This window comes from Sinohyriopsis cumingii, chromosome 9 (assembly GCF_028554795.1).
Source record: "Sinohyriopsis cumingii isolate HCF-2022 chromosome 9, ASM2855479v2, whole genome shotgun sequence".
In the NCBI taxonomy this organism is placed as follows: Eukaryota; Metazoa; Mollusca; class Bivalvia; order Unionida; family Unionidae; genus Sinohyriopsis; species Sinohyriopsis cumingii.
Genome location: NC_142969.1, coordinates 63,590,108 through 63,614,055, shown reverse-complemented (window position 1 = coordinate 63,614,055; position 23,948 = coordinate 63,590,108). Strand labels below are relative to the sequence as shown.

The window sequence follows — 23,948 nt, the reverse complement described above, 5'->3', positions numbered from 1 at the left end:
TATTTATTACATAATCTACTATCAAACATCATCATACATTATGCACCTTAGAACACGAATATTATTTTTTTTAAAGCAAAACAAAATAAATGGAAAGATAGACAGGTAGATTACATGTTTAAATATGATAATGGTCCTGAGGCTCACATATTTGCATCAATTGGTCCAAATTTCAAAACTGAATAAAGGAAACGAAGTGAGACTTCAGCAAAGATTAAACGTATGCTTTATTTGGTAATTACTAGAACATGTACAACGATTACTTCTCTTGACTGCAGTCGTTACAATCAATATTATCTTTGGTATCGACATATTGGATATAAATATTGGTTGATATAAATGGATGTTTGGCATGATTAAAAAATGTAAAAAGAATACATAGCATTATGGCGACACTTTTTTTAAAATGCTATTAGATTAATTTCTTAAACTTGTTTTTTTTATTTATTTCCATCAGTTAAAAAGTGTTATCTTTATCAGAGCATAGACCCTGTTATTCAACTTCAAGAAACCTGTCTTGATTTCTAAAACGCAAAGAGGAAAAAAAAGAGATAAAATATATGCGTTTTAAAGATTAAAGAATTTGCATCCTTTCCCTCAATTTAGAAAAAGATAAATCCTTTATATTAGATAGGCAATGCCAAGCAAATCTTCGGTTAGCTTTATTCTTTAATTTAGCTTACCAACTTGATCTTTAAACCAGTGTTATACGTGTAATATTAACTATACACATGCAGTGGTTAATTTAGTTAAAAGAACAATCTCTCACATAGTCTTTACACATGATCCCTTGATATGTTATCCTCTTTAGAAGCAATGAATCAAGTACATATAAAATTGGTTTTGAAATTTTATTTTCTTTCTGAAAAGAGCCCATTAAAAAATAATTAGGTAGGAAATATATAGTATTCAACATTTTAAAGTATGTTTTATGACAATGTAAAATGTTTTAGCAAGTGTGAAATTGCTTTTTTTATCTAGTAACTAGATGTCTGAAATTCTAACGATGGGTTGTTGGTAGGTTGCATATGCATTTGTTCCACTTCACTGTAAATCACATAAATTCACAGAGACTGCCTGGGTATTTCGTTTTTGCAGGCTATTCAAAAGAAATGGTTAGTAGTGTGCAGTCTGTCATCGAACTGACCAGCCAGTGTAATTACCGACATATATATTATAGACGGAATGACAAAACGAAATGCGGTATACATTTCAAATAGGTGAAATCAGAACTTGTTACTTAAAAATAAATTTGAGTTCTCCTTACTTTGCCTTGTCAAATATAATTCCCTTTATCAGAACAACAAGGACAACATTGACAAAACGTTTGTAAATGAAACGAACAAGACCGACAATTGTTATAGAAAATGTACTCTTGTCATTCACAACATATTTCTATTTTGATCCTAGATCATGGGATTGTGTGTGTGTGTGTGTGTGTGTGTGTGTGTGTGTGTGTGTTTATCATGTTTATTTAAAGTGAAATATGACTAGCACCTAATTAAATAGCACTAGGTTACATTGCTTTCTGACAATAGCACAGAACCTAGAATTGAATCTGCAACTCTCTGCTAACCCGTACAAGACGACGGCATTATGACAAACAAATTATTAAGTCCAACATATATATATATATATATACAAAACACAATGGGATTTTCATGGAGACTTTTGTAAATAGATTATGTATAATTTAAATACGCTAAAAGTACAAACAATAGATATATACCCTGACGGAACACAGCATGAAATCGAATATCGATTCTCAGTGAAAAGAACCACTGTAATACTCCATTAATATGAAGAAAAAGACAGTGTCTTTGGTGTCATAGCCGGATTATAAATGCTTACAAAAAGATGAGTCAACACTAAAATCACTTAGGTCGACCTTTTTCTCGTTTTGCGGATTTCGTGTCCTCCGATTCAACTCAAAGGATTTGCAAGGAACATGAATGACACAGTATCTTATTGTAGATCAGAAATTTTGCGACGGATATCATAAGTCAGTGAATGCAGTACCTGTGCACACCCCAAGAACTCTGAGAACAGGACATTCTTTATTCAGCCATGAACATTTCATTCATGAAATCTTATATATCAGTGAACTTCACCGAAGTGTAAGTGAATCATTAGGACCAATATATTCTGGCTTGAAGATAAACAAGAATACCGTACGTTGATTTTAACACTTCTACGAACACAAAGCCATGCTTAAATTTATTATGGGCCAATAATGTATTTTTGTCATGAGATCTGAGTATGGTTACATTCTGGATATAATATCCTTTTGAAAACTATATTGGGGTCAACTCTGGATGATGAACCATCGGGTGTCCCATGTGCATCATGCTCAAGGTGGGGTCGAATCCAGTCATGTTTGTTGGGTCCATCAGTCGCGTCTTAGTGTTGGGTAACTTGTGTTCTTTCTTCCATTTCATGCGTCTATTTTGAAACCAGATTTTGATTTGGCGCTCTGACAAACAAAGAGTATGAGCAATCTCAATTCTTCTCCTCCGCGTCAGGTAACGGTTGAAATGAAATTCCTTTTCAAGCTCCAGTATCTGATGCCGTGTATATGCCGTCCTGTTCCTCTTGGTCTCTGATAGTATACTGTTTCCACTGCCTGCTAATAAAAGCATAAACATGTATTTTTAAAAAATGAATTCATACCTTAGACTTACATGTACTTCTTTCAATGGTACTAGTTCAACGTACTATGCTAAATACTGCGAGTATTTGCTCTTATTTTGTTTTAAATTGATATGTATTTAGAAAAACAAAATGACTCAGCAGCTTGAAAAACGTTAAATGGATGCAAGAGATTTTTCGAAAAGCATTCATAACAAATCTGTTGTCAAAGGTCTCCAATAATAAACGAACAACTTACAAGTACGTCGTATATATAATTCGTCATCACTCTTTAAGTTTCGATAACTTGGGTGTATTCTCACCTTTGTGGTCATTACCAACTGAATTATTTAATTTTAAAATATTGGAGATTGTGAGACCGTTCTACAGTTTGTCTAGAATGCCGTGTTATAATAATTAATTGTAATTTAAGAATATTAAAGAACGTTATTATAAATATATTATTTCGACTGCATAATATAAGCATAAACTTGTAAAATAAAATAGTAAATTAAAATGTATAGTACATAAAGGTGGTTTTTTGCATGTATTTACTACTTAAGGCACCGTAAACGTAAAGTTATAAAATTGTAGAGACAAAAATAGAATTGCACACAAATCATACCAAAATAGGTATAAGCATGAAGTACAACAATATAAAGATATTGCAATTCTATTAAAGTTATTTAACGTCTCAAGCTCCTAAGGCTTTGTCAAAATTGACAAATACAGGAATGGCAATATTAACGGAGTTTATATGTCTATATTCGTCCAAAGTATGTACATAACAAATTAAATTTACAAATAACACGGGTTCAATCTTTGCTCTTTTTGTCGAGAAGAAATGAGATTTTCAACTTTTTATATCATGTCTGACCAAAGTCAGCGTGGTGCATGATGCAACCTACATTTCAGTCAACATGTTCAGTACTAGACCCACACCGGAATTTGAATCAAACTGCTTGGAGAGAATTTAAGATGTTTTTGTCAGGTAATGTTTGCACTTTTAGTACAAATGTCTGAAACTGATCCAAACTGATTTACTTCCTCGTGCACTTTGCCTCATGGGTACTTGTTACAGGAATGAGCCACATTTCCACTTCCGGAAATCAATTAATTGGAATGATTGGTAATGCAATTTCTCACCAGTAGGGTCCCAAAATAGAGTATGATGGCAACACAGCAATTAATGATAGCTTTTCAATGATGAATTGCATTTGTTTATAATATCGTTTTTAAGCTTGAAATCAGACACGTGCTAATACCATATAACTGATGCAATAATTGATTCTGTCAAGCACTGAAAAGTACCTTTAATGATATTATCATTTTTATATAATTATTCAATTGAACTTAATATCACACAATTGTTATGACTGAAGCCTATGTTTAAACAGAACAACTAAGGTTTAATTCGTTTTGTATACATTTTGTTTATACAGTTTGCATCTATGTTTAAGAAATAATAATAAACAAATATCAAGGCCCCAATACAACTTAAATGTTTCCTACGCTGCATTGTCTCTAAATTCTGTACCATCTCATTTTCAAACACTATCAATAAGTACAGGCAATAATGTTATGCATTTAAATGAATAATGTTTAATGTATTGCGCAAGTATTTATGTACTCTGGTTCAAAAACTGGTATATAATGAGCAAATATTGCCAACGATATAAAATAATCAACTTTTTCACCTTTCATATTTCAGAATTAAACAATTTTTATATTACAAAAGCAACTTGTTGCTGTTGTTTCGGAATAAGGAACAATTATTAAAACCATTTGTAACTACTGTGTGGTTTCTTTCCTATAGGAGATGAATAGTTTCCTAAATTGGCAAGCTTATGTAGAATGTACATCCGACTAGATGTGCCAAAGGACTCTTGTAGACTTTACAAAGTCTTCGCTACATATGAGATACGTGTAAATGTAACCTTTATGCTATTCCTACAGCATTTGAATATTGGATATATATAGTATTCTTTCAACAGTTTTTAACTATTACTTACTTCCCTATTAGTAATGACAATTCATCCAATTACTGTGATAACAATAACTCTATTATGACACACAAGCACGAAGTTGAGTTCGATTCAAAATATGCAAATTTTAAATTCCAGGTATTTTTCTAGGATGTTCCTTTTGGATGCATCAGAGAAAATTAAGAATATTGTAATGTACATATGTTGCATGAGAAATTAATAGGTACACAACGTTATAGCTACACTTGTCTGACATCGCAGAATGTCTCACTTCATTTGTTATATATTGCTAACAGAATAATGTTGTATCAGTTTATATTAGTCTAAGTGGAAGACAGAATATTCGCTTCGGTAGCACAGTATTGCATTTCCCTTGCTGTTTTATTTACGTTTTATTTTACTTTGTTTGGGATTTTTTCTATCGTTCTTTTTCAACTTTTGGAAAGACGCAGAATTTTTAATATCACGTAAAATGATGCGTAAATTCGACCGAATGTTTTACTTGGACAGCACAACAGATGTTTGACGTAGAATAATATGACAATTGTCATAAATGTTTGCCCTTCAACACGTTTGTCCTGTGACATGACAATTACCTTAATGTATGTTGGACGCACAAGACATTAATCGTGACAGGGCGTGCGAGGGGCGTCTTGTTTACATGCTTGCCTTTGACGGATCCACATGTACACTGTTAAATACATGTTTCAAGAGTGTATTTTCTACATCTATGTCCAGATCCGGGTTCGTCTGTTTGCATATTTGCTCTCTTTCACGTTCTTGTGTGCAGTATTTAGTAACAGGTGAATAAAGTACACAATTGTCTATGTTACGGATTGCCTGAAATCAAAGTTTTAATGGTAATCTCAATGTTTTTAAAATCGCAAAATTATTCCATTCATTATAATGTGAACATCACATATACAGACCATAATATTCTGTCTAATACTGACATGCTAAAGGTTTTATAGCATTTACGATGTATACGTGTGTACCTCATACCTTACACAACCTTTATTTCGTTGTCCATATATCGTTTGACGTTATAATGGGACATGGGCATATAGGCTGTCCTTGTATCTCTTGTTTAATTGTATTTAAACATTTCTTTAGAACAAAAAAACTAAAAAACATTTCTCATCGCTGTGTCTAAAAAACGCACAAGTACATCATTATATATAAAAACGTTATCATTTATGTATTTTCGTTTGTCCCCATTTTCGTGTGTGACATAATTTAAACCATATGACGTCGAATCTTCCGATTTTGTATTGTATACATGTAATCTATGCAGGATGACCACACCTATGGAGTGTCCCAGACACCACTGTGGAGTGTCCCAAACACCACTATTTGTAGTGGAAAGTGGAATTTACACTATCATTTTTTTCATTTATGCATTCCATTTTTACCTTATGGTTGTTTCTCATTGATTATTGTCAAGTAATTCTAGACTTTTAGTATAGACTTGAAGTGATGGTAATGCTAGATGGAATGAAAAGAAAGCTGTCCTGTGTCACAGGGTGTGTACAAAACAATCTCAATACTAGATGGAATGAAAAGAAAACTGTCCTATGTCACAGGGTGTGTACAAAACAATCTCACTCAAATGCATATAATTTGGTGTTTCTTAATATACAGGTTTATGTTGAATTCTATCTCGGATCAAGTACTAGGTTCAGGTTTTATATTTATAATTATTTAGTCCTCATATAGCTCTGGATGTCTGAAAATCACAAAACCTGGCACGGTGTCCTAAGGGTATATTAAGCTGAATGGATATATGTTAAACGTTCATAACGTGTACACATATCATTTATTAGCCGCAGTCTAACTGAGTCATTTTCTAGGAAAGTAACGTTGAACTTCCGACACAGCCTAAGAGGGTGTTCCCATATTAACTAGTTTTAAAAATGTTTTTGACGTCCCACATGTACTGACGTATAACAAATACATGTGTGTGTGTGTGTGTGAAATAAACCACATGATAAAAAAGTTTTGATGAAATGGGTATAAAATACACATATGATTGACATCATTAATCTGTTTTCGTTCTTACGTATAGTATTCGCACGAACTTTGCGCAATGCATTTAACCTCGAAAACAGGTGACATGTGACAAGGCATAAAACTAAATCAAGGTTTCGTTCTCACTGTTGCAAATCTTCTAGAGTTTCAAATGCCTCGTTTTCGAGCATTACTTAAAATCATATAGTAATAGAATGTGGCATTATGATCTTTCAAATGAAAATAAACACTAATATCTTTCTTGTATGTGGCGGCTTCGTCAATTATTTTTATCACTTTCGCTACATCAGGTTGAAACAGTACCTCCAAGCATTTACAGCTAAATACTCCGAACTGAAAAAGCTAATTAATCCATGCGGAGTGCAACTGATATGCCATTTCTATAACAAATATGGATTTTCAATAAATATTGGTTCTTGAAGTATGCGTTCTCTCTCCGTTGACTAATTCGTATTTATGTTAAAATATTTGCATTTATTTACAGAATGTTAATATGAACACAAGGACGTAAATAATGTCTGACAAACAATGCAAACAAGCACAATAAAATATTTGTTTAGCTTCGTACAGCATAGAAGACTAATTGTTGAAGAATACAAATGGTCATGTGTTGTCTTGTCCGCACAATTTTCAATGAAAAATCGCCACTGCATGGTTATACGGTTAAAAGATTTGTGAGGCTCCAAACACCCAATAAAACATCGATTGACTTAAAAGCGACATCCATTTCCCAGAAAGCCCGCTTTATAACAAATATTGATTTTGTCTAGGAAACGACCTTATCACATTACATATGCACACACGCTTCAGTAACCAATTGAGCACGGCACTCTGGTATTGGAATGGGAAACCTCGTAAGTTGTAAAAGTCGAAAGGAAAAACAAACAAAAGACGTTATTTTAACCGTATGAAAAGCTTAAATGCAAGGTGTAAGTATGTATTTTCTATTACGTGTGCTTGATAGATATTGAGACAAGGAAAATACAAGCATTGAGACAAGTGTTTAGAATGAATCAGTGAGGGAAATGAAAATGAGATGACATGACTGAAGTTGTTACTGTGTGACATCTGTTGACCTACCAATTGTTACATACAATTTTGTAACTGATTTATAAAGCTGTTTGTTTTTGGGGCCGCTATGGCTCAGTGGTTTGTGTTTCAGAGGCGTGGCGGAAAAGGTGCGTGTTCTAACCAGCCTGAGTAGGTAACCTAAGCTTGTCCCTGAGAAAGGTATTTTTCTCCAGTTGTCCTTCACTAAATAGCAAATTTGTGTCGATATGCCGAAATGTACATGATGAAACCCAAAAGGCTGTTTTTATTTGATATGTGATGGGAATAATAGTTAACTAACTTAATTTAACCATTTTACTATGTACAAAAGGTTAAGCAAAACTTAGCTGAAGTATGATACAATGAATGCATTATTATTAAATTGGTTGACAATTATGCCCTTCTTATATTGAACACTACACTTAGTAAAGGATGGACTATCCACAAGCCCAAAATGAAACTAAATATATTAGGTAACAGTTCTTCCCTATGTTAATAATTTTACATTTTAAATTCAAATCAACTTATTTCACAAGTATGTATGGCATTTCGCAGACATTTTAATTTTTTCATTGCCACATTTTGTCATTTGAAACCTAAGTCTGCGAGCGACATGGACTAATTTGTATAATTTGAGAAAAAGACAAGATTAAGTAAGCACAATTTAATTTCCTTGTGAATTTGGATGTGAACAAATCTGTAGGTAATTACCTGATTGGTTACGCAAATGCCTAACAATATTTTTTTAAGCCTTCTCGCACAAGGCCAAGGAATTATCTAGAAGAGTGTGTACCTTCTCGCACAAGGCCAAGGAATTATCTAGAAGAGTGTGTAAAATAATTAAAAAGTTTTATGATTATTTTAATTCGTTAAAACTTGTTTCTATCAGTACCGCCTATCGACCTATCAGAATATACGAACCAACGTTTGAACATTAAAACTATAGCGAAAATGTCAGGCACAAGCATTTCATGGTCAGTGTGCCTTTAGGCGTTTTGCAATTTAATCATTTGCAGCAGCTGCAATTTCTAGCCTGCTGTCGCTCGTGTAAATCTTTATCAAACAAATTGTCTTTAACGTGTGCTTTGTATACATGAAACTCAATTACGATCACATTTTACATTTAATTTGTGATATTTTACATTTAATTTGTGATATTTATAAAGTCAATGCAGAACAATATCACCTACGAAGAGAAAGGTAATCTTTATTTACTAGTGGTGACAGAAAGGGTTTGTTCGGTGCAATAATCATGTACTGCTGTTTGACATCATTGTAACTTGAAGCTTGACAGAAAGTGCATAGTCGTGTCAATGTCAGAAGGCCCAAAAATATATATGAATAAAGACTGATCTGACGGAGAACAGAAGTTTTAGTTTTGTGATAGGACGGATTTTTTTTAATATAAAGAACGCACAGTCGGTAACATTTTGCTTGATGTTTTATAAAGGTTTCCAGCTCCAACGAACAAAAGACTCGTTGATTTTGCTTGTACAGGCATGCATTTGAATCATCATTCATAGTTGTTTAACTTATCCTCATAAATAAGCATGCATAAAACGAGATAAAAGGAAGGGATGTCAAAATTATATTTGTTATTTGGAGTCTTTGAAAGAACAATCGAAATTATAATTACCTTCTCCATTTTATGTTTTGACAGAATGTCAATGAAAATCCAATTTACGTTTTGCAAAACAATAAAAATAATGTTACCTAGGTGCACGTTATGAAATAATTAAATCTAAAACTTTGCGAAATCGCGCATCACAAATATTGACTCGAGAACAATAGTCCAAATTTACTAGCTTACTTTGACATGAAATCTGTGTGTGTGTGTGTCTGTATATATATATATATATATATATATATATATATATACAATAGAATATAAACAAATATGTGCATGCACTTCAGCTATAAATACATGTATGCTATCCATGACCGTGTTCTAGGACATACTTATTTGCACTTGCTAACAAATTTACTGAACATTTGTGATAGCGATGTCAAGGAGACATCATTAATATACGTGTATCCAGTGTTTACATATCTTGAAGAATATGTACTTGTTTACGTAACTGTGAGATAGTATTAATCATCGGTTCCTTCACAGAAAGGACAATGCTACAAAACCTACACTAGATCTTATCTCCTTTAACAATGGTTTTTTGAAGACAATGCAGGTTTATGCAATCAAAGTATAAGAAACAAAGAAGGACAATTTGAGGAAGAAGTAGTGGATGGAGATATTGCTGACATTGCAATCGAGATTGTACGACAAACAATATGGTATACAGTATGTCACTCTTCATTCACAGTGCTGTAACGACCTTGTGGGTCTTGTTTGTCAATCGGCTGTACTATGTGGCAATAACCACCTTCTCTTGGTTGTCTTATTCCAAATCGGCCTTTTCTTCTTTCTCTCTTAGGCTGTTGGCGTGCTTCACAGACTTTAAATCTTCTTTTGTCGCTTCCGAATAACTGATAACCACGAAACATGGATAGCGAGAGTTGTAAAATAATCAATTCTGATGAAAATGCTTGTAATGTTCTATATTTTAAAATGACATGGCCATATTTGTATGTGTGTGTGTGTGTGTGTGTGTGTGTGTGTGTGTGCGTGTGATTTGGATTTTTAACGTATCTTTAGTTTAAAAAAATCAGTCATATCGCTATGATGTCTGCAGTGTGGCATTTTATAGTGATGTCTAGCACTGGGGCATCATGCAGCAGACATGTAGCATCGTTTCCCTCCCAGTCACATTATCCTGACACCAGGCCGACCAGTCCAAACACTGACCTTTTAATGCTGAGCGCCAAGCGATGGAGCTGCTTTGTAACAGTTTTATGTCTTTGTATGTAAATTTGTCAGTAAAGATAAGACAAACCATTCTGATAATTTTTGTAACAAATCAGAACTGAATTTCTTGAAAATGATCAAAAACGTGAAATTATTGATATAATTCGAACTTGAAGAGAAAATTAAAAAAGACAGCTTGTGGTTTTTTTATAAATTGTATAAAGCATAGGGAAATACTTCAGAAAATTGTTTTTAGAAAATAAATTGTCTAGCTGGTGCTATCAGTTTGATAAATCACGGAGGTACTCGACTGCACTTTACATGAAAAATATACATTTAAAACATTTTTACAAAGTAGTAAGCGTGCTTATAATGCAATATAGTGATCAGTGAAGCGTGCTATGGAGAACCTTGTATGCAGAGTAATTCAGCCCATACAATGGATTCTCTCGTTGCTTGCCATGATCAAATTGAGTAATTTTACCTTTTTCCATACAAGCAAATCACATATCGGTTTCACTATGGTGTTTTTCTGTACTTTAAAGAAGTAAAGAGAGTAATTGCTTTATAGCTTTTGACTTCTCATAATCCAATATGTGTGTCTTTGCAACAGACTCAGCGAGTGAATCGTGCTCGTGTAGCACATCTATAAATAGATAAAGCAAGTCAGTAAATGCTAGATTTCGCGCAAAAAGTTGTATTGGATAACTTTTTGTCATCGAAGTGAATATTGTCCTTGAAACATTTTGAATACAATATTTTAATTTTAGTGGGGAAAAATGCACAGAGGCAGCTTAACTGTAGTGAAAGGTTTCATTTATAAACATTACTTTCAAAGATATCAATATCAATGAACAATATACCATTATTTGATAATGTTTATGATCGTCATTTAAATTATATGTGTACAAGTCAAACCGGCAGGCGTTGTTCATACTGAATGATATAACCATTCGACATCTTACATTTCATTGCAGTTGAATAATGAAAAAAAAAACATATACCTACCAAATTATAAATTCAACGATCCGAAGATTGAGGGAAGGGGTTGTGATTATTATTTCCAATTCATCAAAATTCAGTTTTCTGAATAAGAAATCTCTGAGGCCTTAAAAGTCTATAACTTTTTTTCTCTGTTAAGATTTTAATGAAATAACTGCATATATATATATATATATATATATATATATATATATATATATATATATATATATATATATATATATATATCCCATGGTATTTCTGCCGTTATTCCTTTCATTTTTCATTTGTCAGGTGAATAAATTATTTTCTTTAAATTATTGATAAAGCTCAGTCCAGATGTGTATGCAAAATCTTTAAGTAAAAATGTAATTTGACTATAACTTTTCAATCATATATATATATATATATATATATATATATATATATATATATATATATATATATACATATACATATATATATATATATATATATATATATATATATATATATATATATATATATATATATATATATATATATATATATAATTGCAAAAGTTGAGCTTCAGAAAGACTTGAGTATATAATAACGGTATCATAATAATATTTACCCATGGTTTCAGGGGTATACACATTTTGTGCGGGGGAGGGGGCGGCAAACATGTAGTGCTCAGCTATTGAAATTTAAGGATGTAAGCCAAAACATCTACTATCCTCCCTCTTTCGGGCGCCCATAGATGGTTTGACTATGTAAAATCTTTTTGAACAATGTTGATTTGGATGGATTTAGTTTCGCACTCTATCCTTAACAAATAATGCCTCATCAACAAACAAACATATATGAAAACAAAAATGTATCAAGCCATCACTATAAACTGTCATGCTGCAGACATCGTAGCGATATGACTGAACAATTGTTTAAAGCTAGGTTAAAAATCCAAATCACACACACACACACACACACACATATTTGCATCTGTATGATTCATATTTAATGAAATGAAAGGTGTATACAGGTAAAAATCTTTGTAATCACTATGTATATAATATCACATATTTGATATTGTTTAATAAACTCTAATGCAAGGAAGCTCTGATTATATAGTGTGAATTATGTAAAGTTTTGTATTATTTTTTTATTGTTAGCAATACCATGTTGTGACATGAATTTAATGCTATTCATTACAACACCCTATTTACTACTACGACCGTTACGACATTCGTGACCTGAGTAGATGAAATAAAACATTGTATAAGTTATATTTTAATTTCGGTTGCAAATCTTTTACTTATCGCTCTAGCTCATATTCTTCAAAAGCTTTGATTATCCGGATTTGTTTCTCTGCATATTGTTAACTGTACTTAACAATTTTGTAAGTATATATATATATATATATATATATATATATATATATATATATATATATATATATATATATATATATATATATATATATATATATATATATATATATACAGTGTTAATGTGCTACAACATAGCTTGAAATATGCTGCAAAGGAGGTTTGCAATGCAGTGCTGTATTTGAGTGTACCTATTCGTCATTTTGGAGCTTACAACAATAGAAAGCCGAGTTACTATGCATTGCATGTACGGCAGTGTTAGTAAATACGATAAAATTGTGTTCCTCGTTTTCGTTGCATGCTGAAGTCGTTAATGTAAGCAGAGCATTTGTTACCAACCAAAAAAAATATAAGAAAAATGAGTCACTCAGGGATTGTGGTTTTGTAAATATTTCCCTATAATCAAACAAGATTTCAAATGACCCGTTTTTACGGAAAGTGTTGCCTTTTAAGGAAAATGTAAGACACGGAGCAGCAATCATTCAGCCGCCCAAATTAACCAAAATCATGCAGAAAAGTTTGAGAAGGTCTAAAATTTCGGAAGAAATATTACATAATTATTGTCGTTCGTCTATCTCATCTCGCTAGTCATGATAATGATTTTTTCTTGCCAATACATCAGACCACAAGACACTGCAGAGATAAAAGATACACCTCCCTTAGTGTGTTAGATTCAGAATATGTAACCAATTTTCGAAAGGTTCAGATCTAAACCATCTACGAGCTTCTGCGAGAAAACGGCGCAAGAGAAGTGAAATATCATTCCACAACTATAGGAAAGCAAACAAAATTGTATTCGAACACTTTCAGCGATTGAACAAGTAAAATTTGAAAACAAATTAAATCACAGTATTCTTTCCGTTTCATTAGAGTAGATCATTGGGCAACACAGGCTGATAGAAACATAATTGCGTTTGAGACTGTGAAGTTGAGACCGAATTCCTAAAGAACCTACAAGAGGTGAACCCCACAATAGTAAATTCATACAAAATCAAGAAAAGGCATAAGAGGGTGTTATAAGATGCAAAGTTCATGTGAAATTACAATAGGTTGCGATCCCTGTAAATGTTGTTGTTTTGGGGTTTAACGCCATTTTTCAGAGCAAGATTGATATCCGCGGAGCGATGCCTCACGAAAACCAAACCAAATTTTTAAGGGTCCATATGGGAGTAGTTGAAAATTGCGTCACGGGGTCAACTGGTGTGTGGGGTGGATGGGGTGTGGGATGTGGGTGTGGTTGGAGTGGGGTGGGGTGGGGTGGGGTGATATTTGGATTTTAACGTAGCTTTAAGACGTTTTCAGTCATATCACTACGATGTCTGCAATCTGGCAGTTAATAGTGATGTCTAGCCCTGGGGCATCATGCAGCAGACACGTAGAATGATGTCCCACCCAGGCACATTATTCTGACACCAGTCTGACCATTCCTAACACTAACCTCTTAATGCTGAGCGCCAAGCGAGGCAGCTGCTAGAAGCTTTTTATAAGTCCCTGTAATGACTCGGTCAGAGTTCAAACCCATGACTTCCCGCATCCGAGGCGGACGCTTTAAACACTTAGGCCACCGGATTGGTTACTTAACTGGTCATTTTTGTACGTGGTGTGCATGAATGCAAGATAACAGTGATGATGATGATGATGATGATGATGATGATGATGATGATGATGACTGTACTGTTATTTGTCAACAATGTTCAATAATGGCGGTTATTTGACAGAGGAAGATGTTATTAATACGAACCGCCTCTTAAAAATTATATTATATTATATTTTACTATATTATATTATATATATATATATATATATATATATATATATATATATATATATATATATATATATATATATATATATATATATATAGAGAGAGAGAGAGAGAGAGAGAGAGAGAGAGAGAGAGAGAGAGGGAGAGAGAGAGAGAGAGAGAGAGACAGACAGACAGACAGACATATCAGAGACAGAGAGAGACAGAGAGAGAGAGAAAAAGAGGTAGAGAAAGACAAGAGGCAGAGAGGGGAGACAGAGAGAGAGGGAGACAGAGGTAGAGAAAGACAGAGACAGAGGGAGACAGAGACAGAGAGAGACAGAGGGAGACAGAGACAGAGAGAGAGACAGAGGCAGAGAGACAGAGAGAGAGGGAGACAGAGGTAGAGACAGACAGACAGAGAGACAGAGGGAGACAGAGAGAGACAGAGGCAGAGAGAGAGAGAGAGAGAATGTTTATTGTTTGTAGAATAAGGTATGCCTATTCGTTATCATTGTTTCTATAAACTCTTCGTTTGTATTCACATAGCAAGGGTGTTGTGACATCATTTTGCTTACAAGTACGAGTACTACAATAAAAAGTATTTCATCGATGCATAATATAACAAGAGCCATGGGCATAGATCTATCTATAATTACAGACAAATTAAACCTGTTGTTATGATCCAAAGTTATTTCAAACCCGTTGGAGATGTCGATATTGCATTATCATTCTAAAACCATCCAGATGTTTGTTAACAGGAGTCTCGTTCTTCCAAATAAAGCATAAGTCACCAAGGAAACAACAGAGCAATTAGCCTTTTGAGTTGAGATTGTAAACATTTCTCTAAGATCAAACCGAATTTATAAGGGTTGATGTTCAAAAGAAAGCGCAGCCTCTGTCGGCCAGATTTGCAATGAGGAAATAAAGCCTTATTTCGGAGGCTAACTTTAGAACTAACGGAAGCGCAATCGTAAATCCATCTAAATCTAAAAGAAATGGAAAAGGTTAAGGATCAAAAGTTTCTTTAGGACAGTTGGGAGGAAATCGTTGCATAACTATTCTGTAAAACTGACTTTGTCAAGCAAGTTCCGTTCAAATCTAACGGACATGCATGACCGTAGCTAGTGTTATCGGGATGAAATATGTGAACAATGCAGTAGTCCTTTCTTTCACATAACAACCTTAGATGCAAAAAAGATCGTGAAAAACAAACGTCCACCGAAGAGGAGCCATTACATGCTACAAGAAAATCTTTCAAAGGTCATTATTCCCAATCTGGTGTGCTTGATTTACGGATTGGCTGAAGTTCACAGTTGTCCTATACCACATCTACAACGCCAATGCGAATGTGTAATTGATTTGTATGGGCCATTATACTTCACAATTCGATTGCTAAATATACCCAAGGGTATTTATGTGGTTGAGATAATAGTCCCCAATTAAAAGAAGTAAATATTAAAGGTTTTTATATAGTATTATTGACTACTGCAAATGCCTGGACTGAATATAACATCGGTTCATTCACGTAAATATAGAACCAAATCAAGTTACTGGATTAGCAACCCAAATCAAATAGTTCATACGATCTACGAGTAGAATTAAGCTGAAAGGATATAGACACTTTCATATTGTGATTAACTAGTAATGTAGAATGCATAAAAAGACAATACAGTTTTAAACAATAACTAAGCAAGCAAGTGAAAATACTGAATCGTGATTAGAAAGTCCTTGGAAATGTACACATACTTCAATGGCTAAATGTTTTATTAATTACGAATTTATTGTTCTATTACTGCCCCAAATAAGCACATTTGTTTGAAACCAGTTTTTACAATTCTCCGCTGAATAACATATATTGCAAATATTTATTTCTTATAAAACGATTCCATATAATTTTCTAATGTAATCTTTAATTTTAGGGCTACAATGCAATAGTCAAACAATTAACATGAGGCAGTCCCATATGAGGAATAATAACTAATATGCAGTTTGCAGTTGGACTCGTCTTATAAGGGAATTTAGACTGAAGTAAAATTTATCTTATTTTATGTGAAGAAAGAATTTTCACAACTATATAATCCTTTAGCTCTTGCGTTTCTTGGATTAAATTATAATACAAGTGCTAGCAAAATAAAATCCCAAAAAAGCAAACTCTAATATATGTAATTTTCAGGTCAGACCAGTTTATTTCTCCCAAATGATATCTGTGCAGAATGGAGAGAAATTATTTTAAAGAAAAAACAGAAACCCATGTAATGAGAATTTCAGTATAGAAAAATAAGCGGACGTACTCTTTAAGAAGGAGTTTACATGCATTGCAAAATAGCAAGATCGTAAGCCTAACTTATTATAGCAATGTTTTCTTCACATCAGAGAGTAATTAAAATGCACGCGGCTATGAGTCTAGACATTTTCACAGGTCCCAACTATCAATCAATAGCGTGAAGCTAAAGCAATAATATTACTATTACACGGACCTCGCAATATAATATAATATAATATAATATAATATAATATAATATAATATAATATAATATAATATAATATAATATAAATACATAAATTATTATATTAGTAGTAGTAGTAGTCGTAGTAGTATCATCATCATCTTCTACGCTTTTATTTGATAGTACTTCCACGTATTCATCATACCCTTCTGAATGAGGATACATGATATTGAGTTAAAATCGTATCCTCATAGGACTGTATCGTCGTTTTAGCATACTTATTCAGCATATTGGTTGATGATTATATATACATGAGTGAATATAATTGCAACTAAGTTCAGCATGCGTAATCGGATTATTTTATTAGTTAATAATCATAATCCATTTTAATGAATGCAGTTGTAGAAAGAGTATGTATCTACCCACTGAGATCTTTTCTTAAATATCCACAAAAAAGGTTAAGCAATAAATGTTGAACATACAATATCCACGTTTTTACATTTATATTATTTACTCAAAATTTTATTTTTCCTTAATTTGTTCGTTCAATATATATGACTTGAAAAATTAATTTTTTTATCAGTTCAATCATGTCTCTCCAGATGATTAAAGATAAATACGAATTTCACAGGAAATAACTCTGTTGTTATTTATTTTTCACTATACTTTATTTTTAAATCAGCACTGTTAATAATTCAAAAGTAAAAAATAAAATATATAAAAACAGAGTTATGAGGTTTCAAGCACGAAATACTTTTATATCACATCGTTTTATTGCACAATCACAGACCCTGACTGTATGAGGTGAGTATGAAATTGTATGAACCTATAAACTCATTACTGACCGAAGCTAAGGTACTTATACTAAGTTTACTTGTTCAGACATATTCATATCCCTTAAAAAAGCGATCTTTAATTATTTAATACATAATTTAGAGGAACAAATGCAATTTGATTTGCTTCAGAACGTTAAAATTAAATGTGATAAAAATGACATACATGACTATGAATAACCCTATATCACGTGATGTGCCATTTGAAAAACATTTCTCACTGGATTCATCTAAGACATTCCTTATCATCAATTGAAGGTTTCATTATCAATATAATCATTCTTACAGTACAATTATCCAGTTAGTACACGAGCCAATTTGGAATTCATGGGTTTCAGTTTTAATAAGATAACTGGACGACAAAAAATATTTCATCTCATCTGCATTTCAGAATTTTAACAGTTGTTGTTTTTCTTGGTAATTTATTTTATTTACATAAAACGGTAAGTATTTGCAAACTTATTCTTAATATCGCGTCGGTGATGATGATGTTTGCAAGTTCGTAAAATTTTATATTTATCTCAATCAAGGTGTAGCATAAGATATTATCGTACCAAGACTATTCGCAAATCATATTATTTAATAACATTTGATTTTGTACAATATCTAGAAAAGTCTTTCAAACACAAAGCCATTTAAAATAATGATATGTTTAGAAACCATGGTAACATTATTGTCAAACAAATATCATCAATTTACAGTGTACATTTCGAATGGGCTGCCAGATAACTTTGCAATACAAATTTCTTTCTCCAAGTAGAATGCTCGCAAGTATAAACATTTTAGGTGACTTCAAATAGTGGAAGGTGAATTGAGTTTTATCTTTTTGAATTATAGAGATAATATGCGTTTAATTTAAGCGTAATAGAAAACATTTGATCTTGGGATATCTTTTTCTTTTCTTCCTTTCTTCTCATCAACTTAATTACCATGTTATGTGATATTAATTTATGGAACTCTCAGGTCTTAAAAAAATAAGTTCTTTAAGAAAGAAAAAAATCAAATATTTTTTATAAAAAGATAACGATAATAATAATAATAATAATAATAATAATAATAATAATAATAACAACAGAAACTCGACAAATTTGATAATGATTAAATACTTATCGTTTAAATGGTCCAAATATTTTTAGAAAGTTTAAGTCGATCACCCTAGGTGTGTGTGTGTCTGTGTGTGTGTGTGTGTGTGTGATTTGTATTTTTAACGTAGCTTTAACAATTTTCCAGTTATATCGCTACGATGTCTGCAGTCTGGCAGTTTGTAGTGATGTCTAGCACTGGGGCATCATGCCGCATACATGTAGAATCATGTCCAAACCAGTCACATTATCCTGACACCTGGCTGACCAGTTTATCACAAGATGTATGTCCATATTGTACTATATTTATTACGCAAATGTAAGCAATTAGCCCTGATCTGTAAAATCCAAATTTCTGTATTTTGCGCTTGGGATCAGAACAAAAATTAATACTTCTTCTGCTTTTTTTTCATCACGTGACCATTTGTGTATAAAATCTCATAACCTTGTTATGGTGTATTATGAGTTACTAAAAATTGAAAAACAAATGTTGTATTGTTTATCGTCTTTTCTAAAATGATCACGAATGATAGCTATTTTGTGATCATGATATCATGACTTGTTGAATGTTGAATAAATAGTTCATGGAAAAATGTCTTTCCTTTTCTTCCCTAGTAAGCTCAAAATTTACGTTGACAGAAATACGATATATTATGGAAAAAAGAGAAAGATATATTCATATCTTTGGAACACACATAAATAATGTGTAGTATCAATCGTAGTAGTAGCTGTTATATTAGTATTATAATTAATAGTAGTCTACTACTACTACTTCTACTACTACTATTGCTGCTACTACTACTACTGCTACTACTACTATTACTACTACTACTACTACTACTAATAATAATAATAATAATAACGAGAAGAAGAAATAAATAAATAATTAAATAAATAAATAGATCGATAAATAAATAAATAAATAAATAAATAAAATACATTATACCCAATTTTAGCAATATAAATATAAGAAACTTTCAGCGAATATACTGCATATAACATTTAGAAAACTATTCCTTCATTTCATTTTTTTAGGATTTGTTTTCAACTTCTCCAACACCCACCTCCCCAAGACACTTATATACACGTCACTAGTCAGTGCAGCTTCAATTTAATTTTCGTGAAGAAAAAAATGTGAAACAAAATAATCATATGCAAGCGTGTTATTGGGTAAACGTATTATTACTTTGTGTCTCGTCATTATGTCAAGTTCGTTTTCAATATAAATACATAGAAACAACACGGCTGACATCACAGCGAAAAGCTGTAAGCAAGGCAGGTCATTGTGTATGACCTTGTTCTACGCAGTCGTTCCAGAACAATAACACTAGTGTTTTGAACCTGGATCTGCGTCGCCAGTTTGAGGTTTAAGGTGTGTTCTAACGGTATAATTTCTGTTCTAGCAAAAGAGAGAGAGAGAGAGAAAGAGAGAGAAAGAGAGAAGAATTTGAAAGGAGAGAGAGAGAGAGAGAGAGAGAGAGAGAGAGAGAGAGAGAGAGAGAGAAATTTGAAAGTGATATCAAAATATAAATGTTTCATTGACAAAGTTTGTACAGTTACCACTTGAACCTGTCGTTCAGGAATTATGCACGAGTTCTAAGCTTAACTAGAAACAATCTGATGGAGAAAGAAAATTCTACTGGGCATGTCATACATTGCATAAATGATAATTATAATCATCGTTTTGTATGTCAAGAGTTAATTCATCTACGTTTGATTCTCTTAAATAGGGAAATTCAACATTAATTATGTTGCCTCAAGAATTACCTGTGTCGGATTTCATTTTATGGTAATGCGGTCCTCCAGCAGGCATGTTACGTACACTTAAATAATCATAAACTAGATATTCAAATTCATATTGGACTCATATTTTGCCATCAGTGGTAAACATGGAAAAATTCGTTAAAAGTATGCATCTTATATAAGTCGTATCTTAATTATGTATTATTTTAAGTAAACATCTTACATCTTTTCGCAATTGTATATGCTGTTCTGTTATTGTTCAAATAGATTCCAGTTAGAATCCTGTGTAAAATACCCCACCCCCACCCCCGTAAATTATGTACATCGTAAGTCCAGTTTCATATGGAAACTAGGTATATTTTTGTATACGGGCAAGTCCACATCAATAGGTTTGTATACGACGATGAAACGCGTGTCACTTTACATTTACATAAATAATGCATCTATCTAAATAAAGACACTATTTTCTGTCTGTGATAATAACCTACGTCTACCTCACACAATTGTAACCAGTTCATGACAGTATAACGATTTCATTATATGATGAATTGAATTGCATTTATCTTAAATGGATTTCGGTGGCTAATAATTTGCTATATCGTTCGGGATGCATTAATCATAATCCTAAAATGGCTGAGATATCCGGAATGAATTAACACTGTATAAAATACGTACCAGGGTTATTACTATTCTGCGATTTCCGCATCCATGGGTATATTATGGGTTGTCCGTTCTGCTGCTGTGCACACGATGATGATTGGGATTCTTCACTCTCGGCGGATGAAACAGACCCGGGACTGGGGGCAGAATCATCTGGGGATATGGGTCCGTTTTGAGAATGATATCCATTAACTCTCTTACTTGTATTTTGTCCCTTTTCGTGCGCTATCGGTGGGGACGGTGTAGATTTTTGTCCCGCGTTCTGTCCAGCATTTGGTTGAGGTAATTGTTTCAACGTATTGTCACTGCTACTACCACAACTATTATAATGTGGCTGAGTGTTGGGAGAATATTTTTCCTCCATTTCATACCTTCGTTGATAATCTGTGCCATATCCGTAATGCGAAACATTGTGTCTGTAATAATCCGTTGCCTGTGTTGGAAGATAGTTTGTATGTGAATATTCATCTGTCGGAGGAAATTTGGGCTCGGAATAAGGCCCTGGGTTCATCAAGAAGGAGCTCATGATCATTAATTTTGGTGGAATTGCTTGTAAATAAATCCAGACCTAGTTGTTTCCGAATTGCACTCAAATGTGCCCTCCCCATTTTGTATATCTACGTGTCACGTGACGTGGCGAACCAATAGCAAGTTTTTGCCTTGGCACCGCGCCATACATCATTTTTTGACAAGAGTCTAGAGTGGAGTATTCAATGAGATCGGTCTTTTTTTTTTTTCTTCGCGCTACTACACAATTACGTTGCCTCGATGACTATCTATTTTTCACAGTTTGCTTTAAGGCAGGGAGCGAAGGGTTTTTGATCAAGAGATATAATCGTCACGAAAAAAGTCTTCTCATGGTGACAAAGATACTATAATCCTTCTATAAATATATCAACGTGTTTGACAAGGAAAGTGTGCTAACAATGCCATAAACGGAGACAGATATACTTGATTATCTTCATTGACTTGCTATTCGTTAATGATATATTGACTAAGTGATTTTTTTCTTCTACCGGACGTTTCATTGACGTTACCCATACAGTTGGTATGTTTGTCGTGGATTTGCGATACTAGACTTTGTCACAACAAAAATCGATATATTTTGTCTATAGATTACATTTCGCATTACTCGTTTAACAGTAGTCTTAAATTAATTATTATCATGAAGATAATATACATGAAACAAACCTTTATTGTATAAATTTAACAGAGACATTAAAGACTTATGTGAAATGTACTGTGCTTTTAGTACATTTTATCTGAAACTATGGCAAAAAGTGCATGTTTTATTTTTACCGATGCATTTATAGTTGCTGTATTTTTTAACAAGAATTTTCTCAGTAGATTTCTTGCACGACCCTTCGACTCCCGTCTTTTTTCATCATTTGATAAAGATATATTTGCAAGTAGAAGATTTTTTTTTTCATAACGTAAATTATTTATACAATTGCACGTTATTATAAGTTTGTGCCATAAAATTGATAGCCAGAAATATTTCGATTCTTCCATGATAAATTATGTCATGCTTTTCCTTAGCTATCAACGACATCAAACCGTTTAATATTAATTCATGTATTTATTTGTCTCATTGAAATAGGATAAATAATTTTCTTCAGAACGTAAAAACTTGTCAGGCGAACTAGTTTCTACTAAAATAACATTTTCATCATATTTGACATAAGTCGTTCATAACACACATGTCCTCCATCAGTAATTAAACATTTATAACTATTCTCCAGCCAAATCTTCATTTGTAACATATTGTATAGAATGAAAATAAAGTGTTCTCGCTATTATTATTATCATTATTATTATTACTAGTAGTAGTAATAGTAGTAGTAATAGTAGTATTAGTAGTAGAAGTAGCTTATGTGTTTGTTGGGCTTTTAAAGCCACTTTTCAGCGCACGATAGGCTATACATAGCGGAAAGTGCAACTATTGGAGGAAGAACACGGAAAAACAACCGATCCACGAGAAGCTCACTTGTTCACGTTGGGTGAGACTGATACTCGAACCCAGTCAAACAGAGGTGAGATGTCAGTGATCGGTAAAGGCGAGCGCTCTAGACCACTCGATTCTTCGGGCCCCTAGGACCACTGGATTCCCTGGGCCCCTAGGATTAGTAGCAACATTGATGGTAATAACGTTTATATATTGATTTTTCCACCAGCTTTGTAATTAAAAGAAAACTAAACAATTTAAAATTTCATTCACATCTCTTCCAAAAAAAAAAAAAAATCATTTTAATAATAATGATAATAATAATAATAATAATAATAATAATAATAATAATAATAATAATGTTATATTTCCAACACGTATCCTAAAATTTTGGGAAGAAATACTCGTAACAATACAATTGCAAGCTGCTTACATTTTTTAGTGTCCTAATATTTAATATTTCAAACGGCTTTGATATCTCCTTATTCTCTCATGTTGCTGATAGCAATCCACCGTTATAATAATGTCTCTTTATTTCATCAGCCACTGGAGATCTAAAGTTAAAATTTACAAATTGTGGACGAAAACTAGAGACGAAGAAAGAAAATGGATGATTGTACACAGATCACACACCACACACACACACACACACACACACACACACACGCGCGCG

At 32.9% G+C, this 23,948-nt stretch overlaps 1 protein-coding gene across 2 annotated transcripts; it reads right to left on the bottom strand.

Annotated features, from left to right (window-relative positions):
- Positions 1-209: 209 nt before the first annotated feature.
- LOC149791919 (homeobox protein Hox-B4-like) lies at positions 210-22,960 on the bottom strand. Of its 2 annotated transcripts, none has more exons than XM_089970432.1 (2): positions 21,346-22,960; positions 210-2,623 (listed from the first exon to the last, which is right to left on the bottom strand). In XM_089970432.1, the coding sequence occupies exons 1-2, from the start codon at positions 21,860-21,862 to the stop codon at positions 2,295-2,297; spliced, it is 846 nt and encodes a 281-aa protein (XP_089826558.1). In that variant the 5' UTR covers positions 21,863-22,960; the 3' UTR covers positions 210-2,294. The 2 variants fall into 2 exon arrangements, with proteins under 2 accessions (XP_089826558.1, XP_089826557.1); XM_089970431.1 differs by having other exon boundaries at positions 210-2,626; positions 21,346-22,951.
- Between the last annotated feature and the right edge of the window lie 988 nt (positions 22,961-23,948).

Excerpts from the sequence above, each read along its gene's own strand:
- LOC149791919 (XM_089970431.1), bottom strand. The coding sequence starts at position 21,862 with ATGATCATGAGCTCCTTCTTGATGAACCCAGGGCCTTATTCCGAGCCC. Across the intron at positions 2,627-21,345 it reads GCAGAATAGTAATAACCCTG|CAGGCAGTGGAAACAGTATA; the intron begins GTACGTATTTTA and ends TGCTTTTATTAG.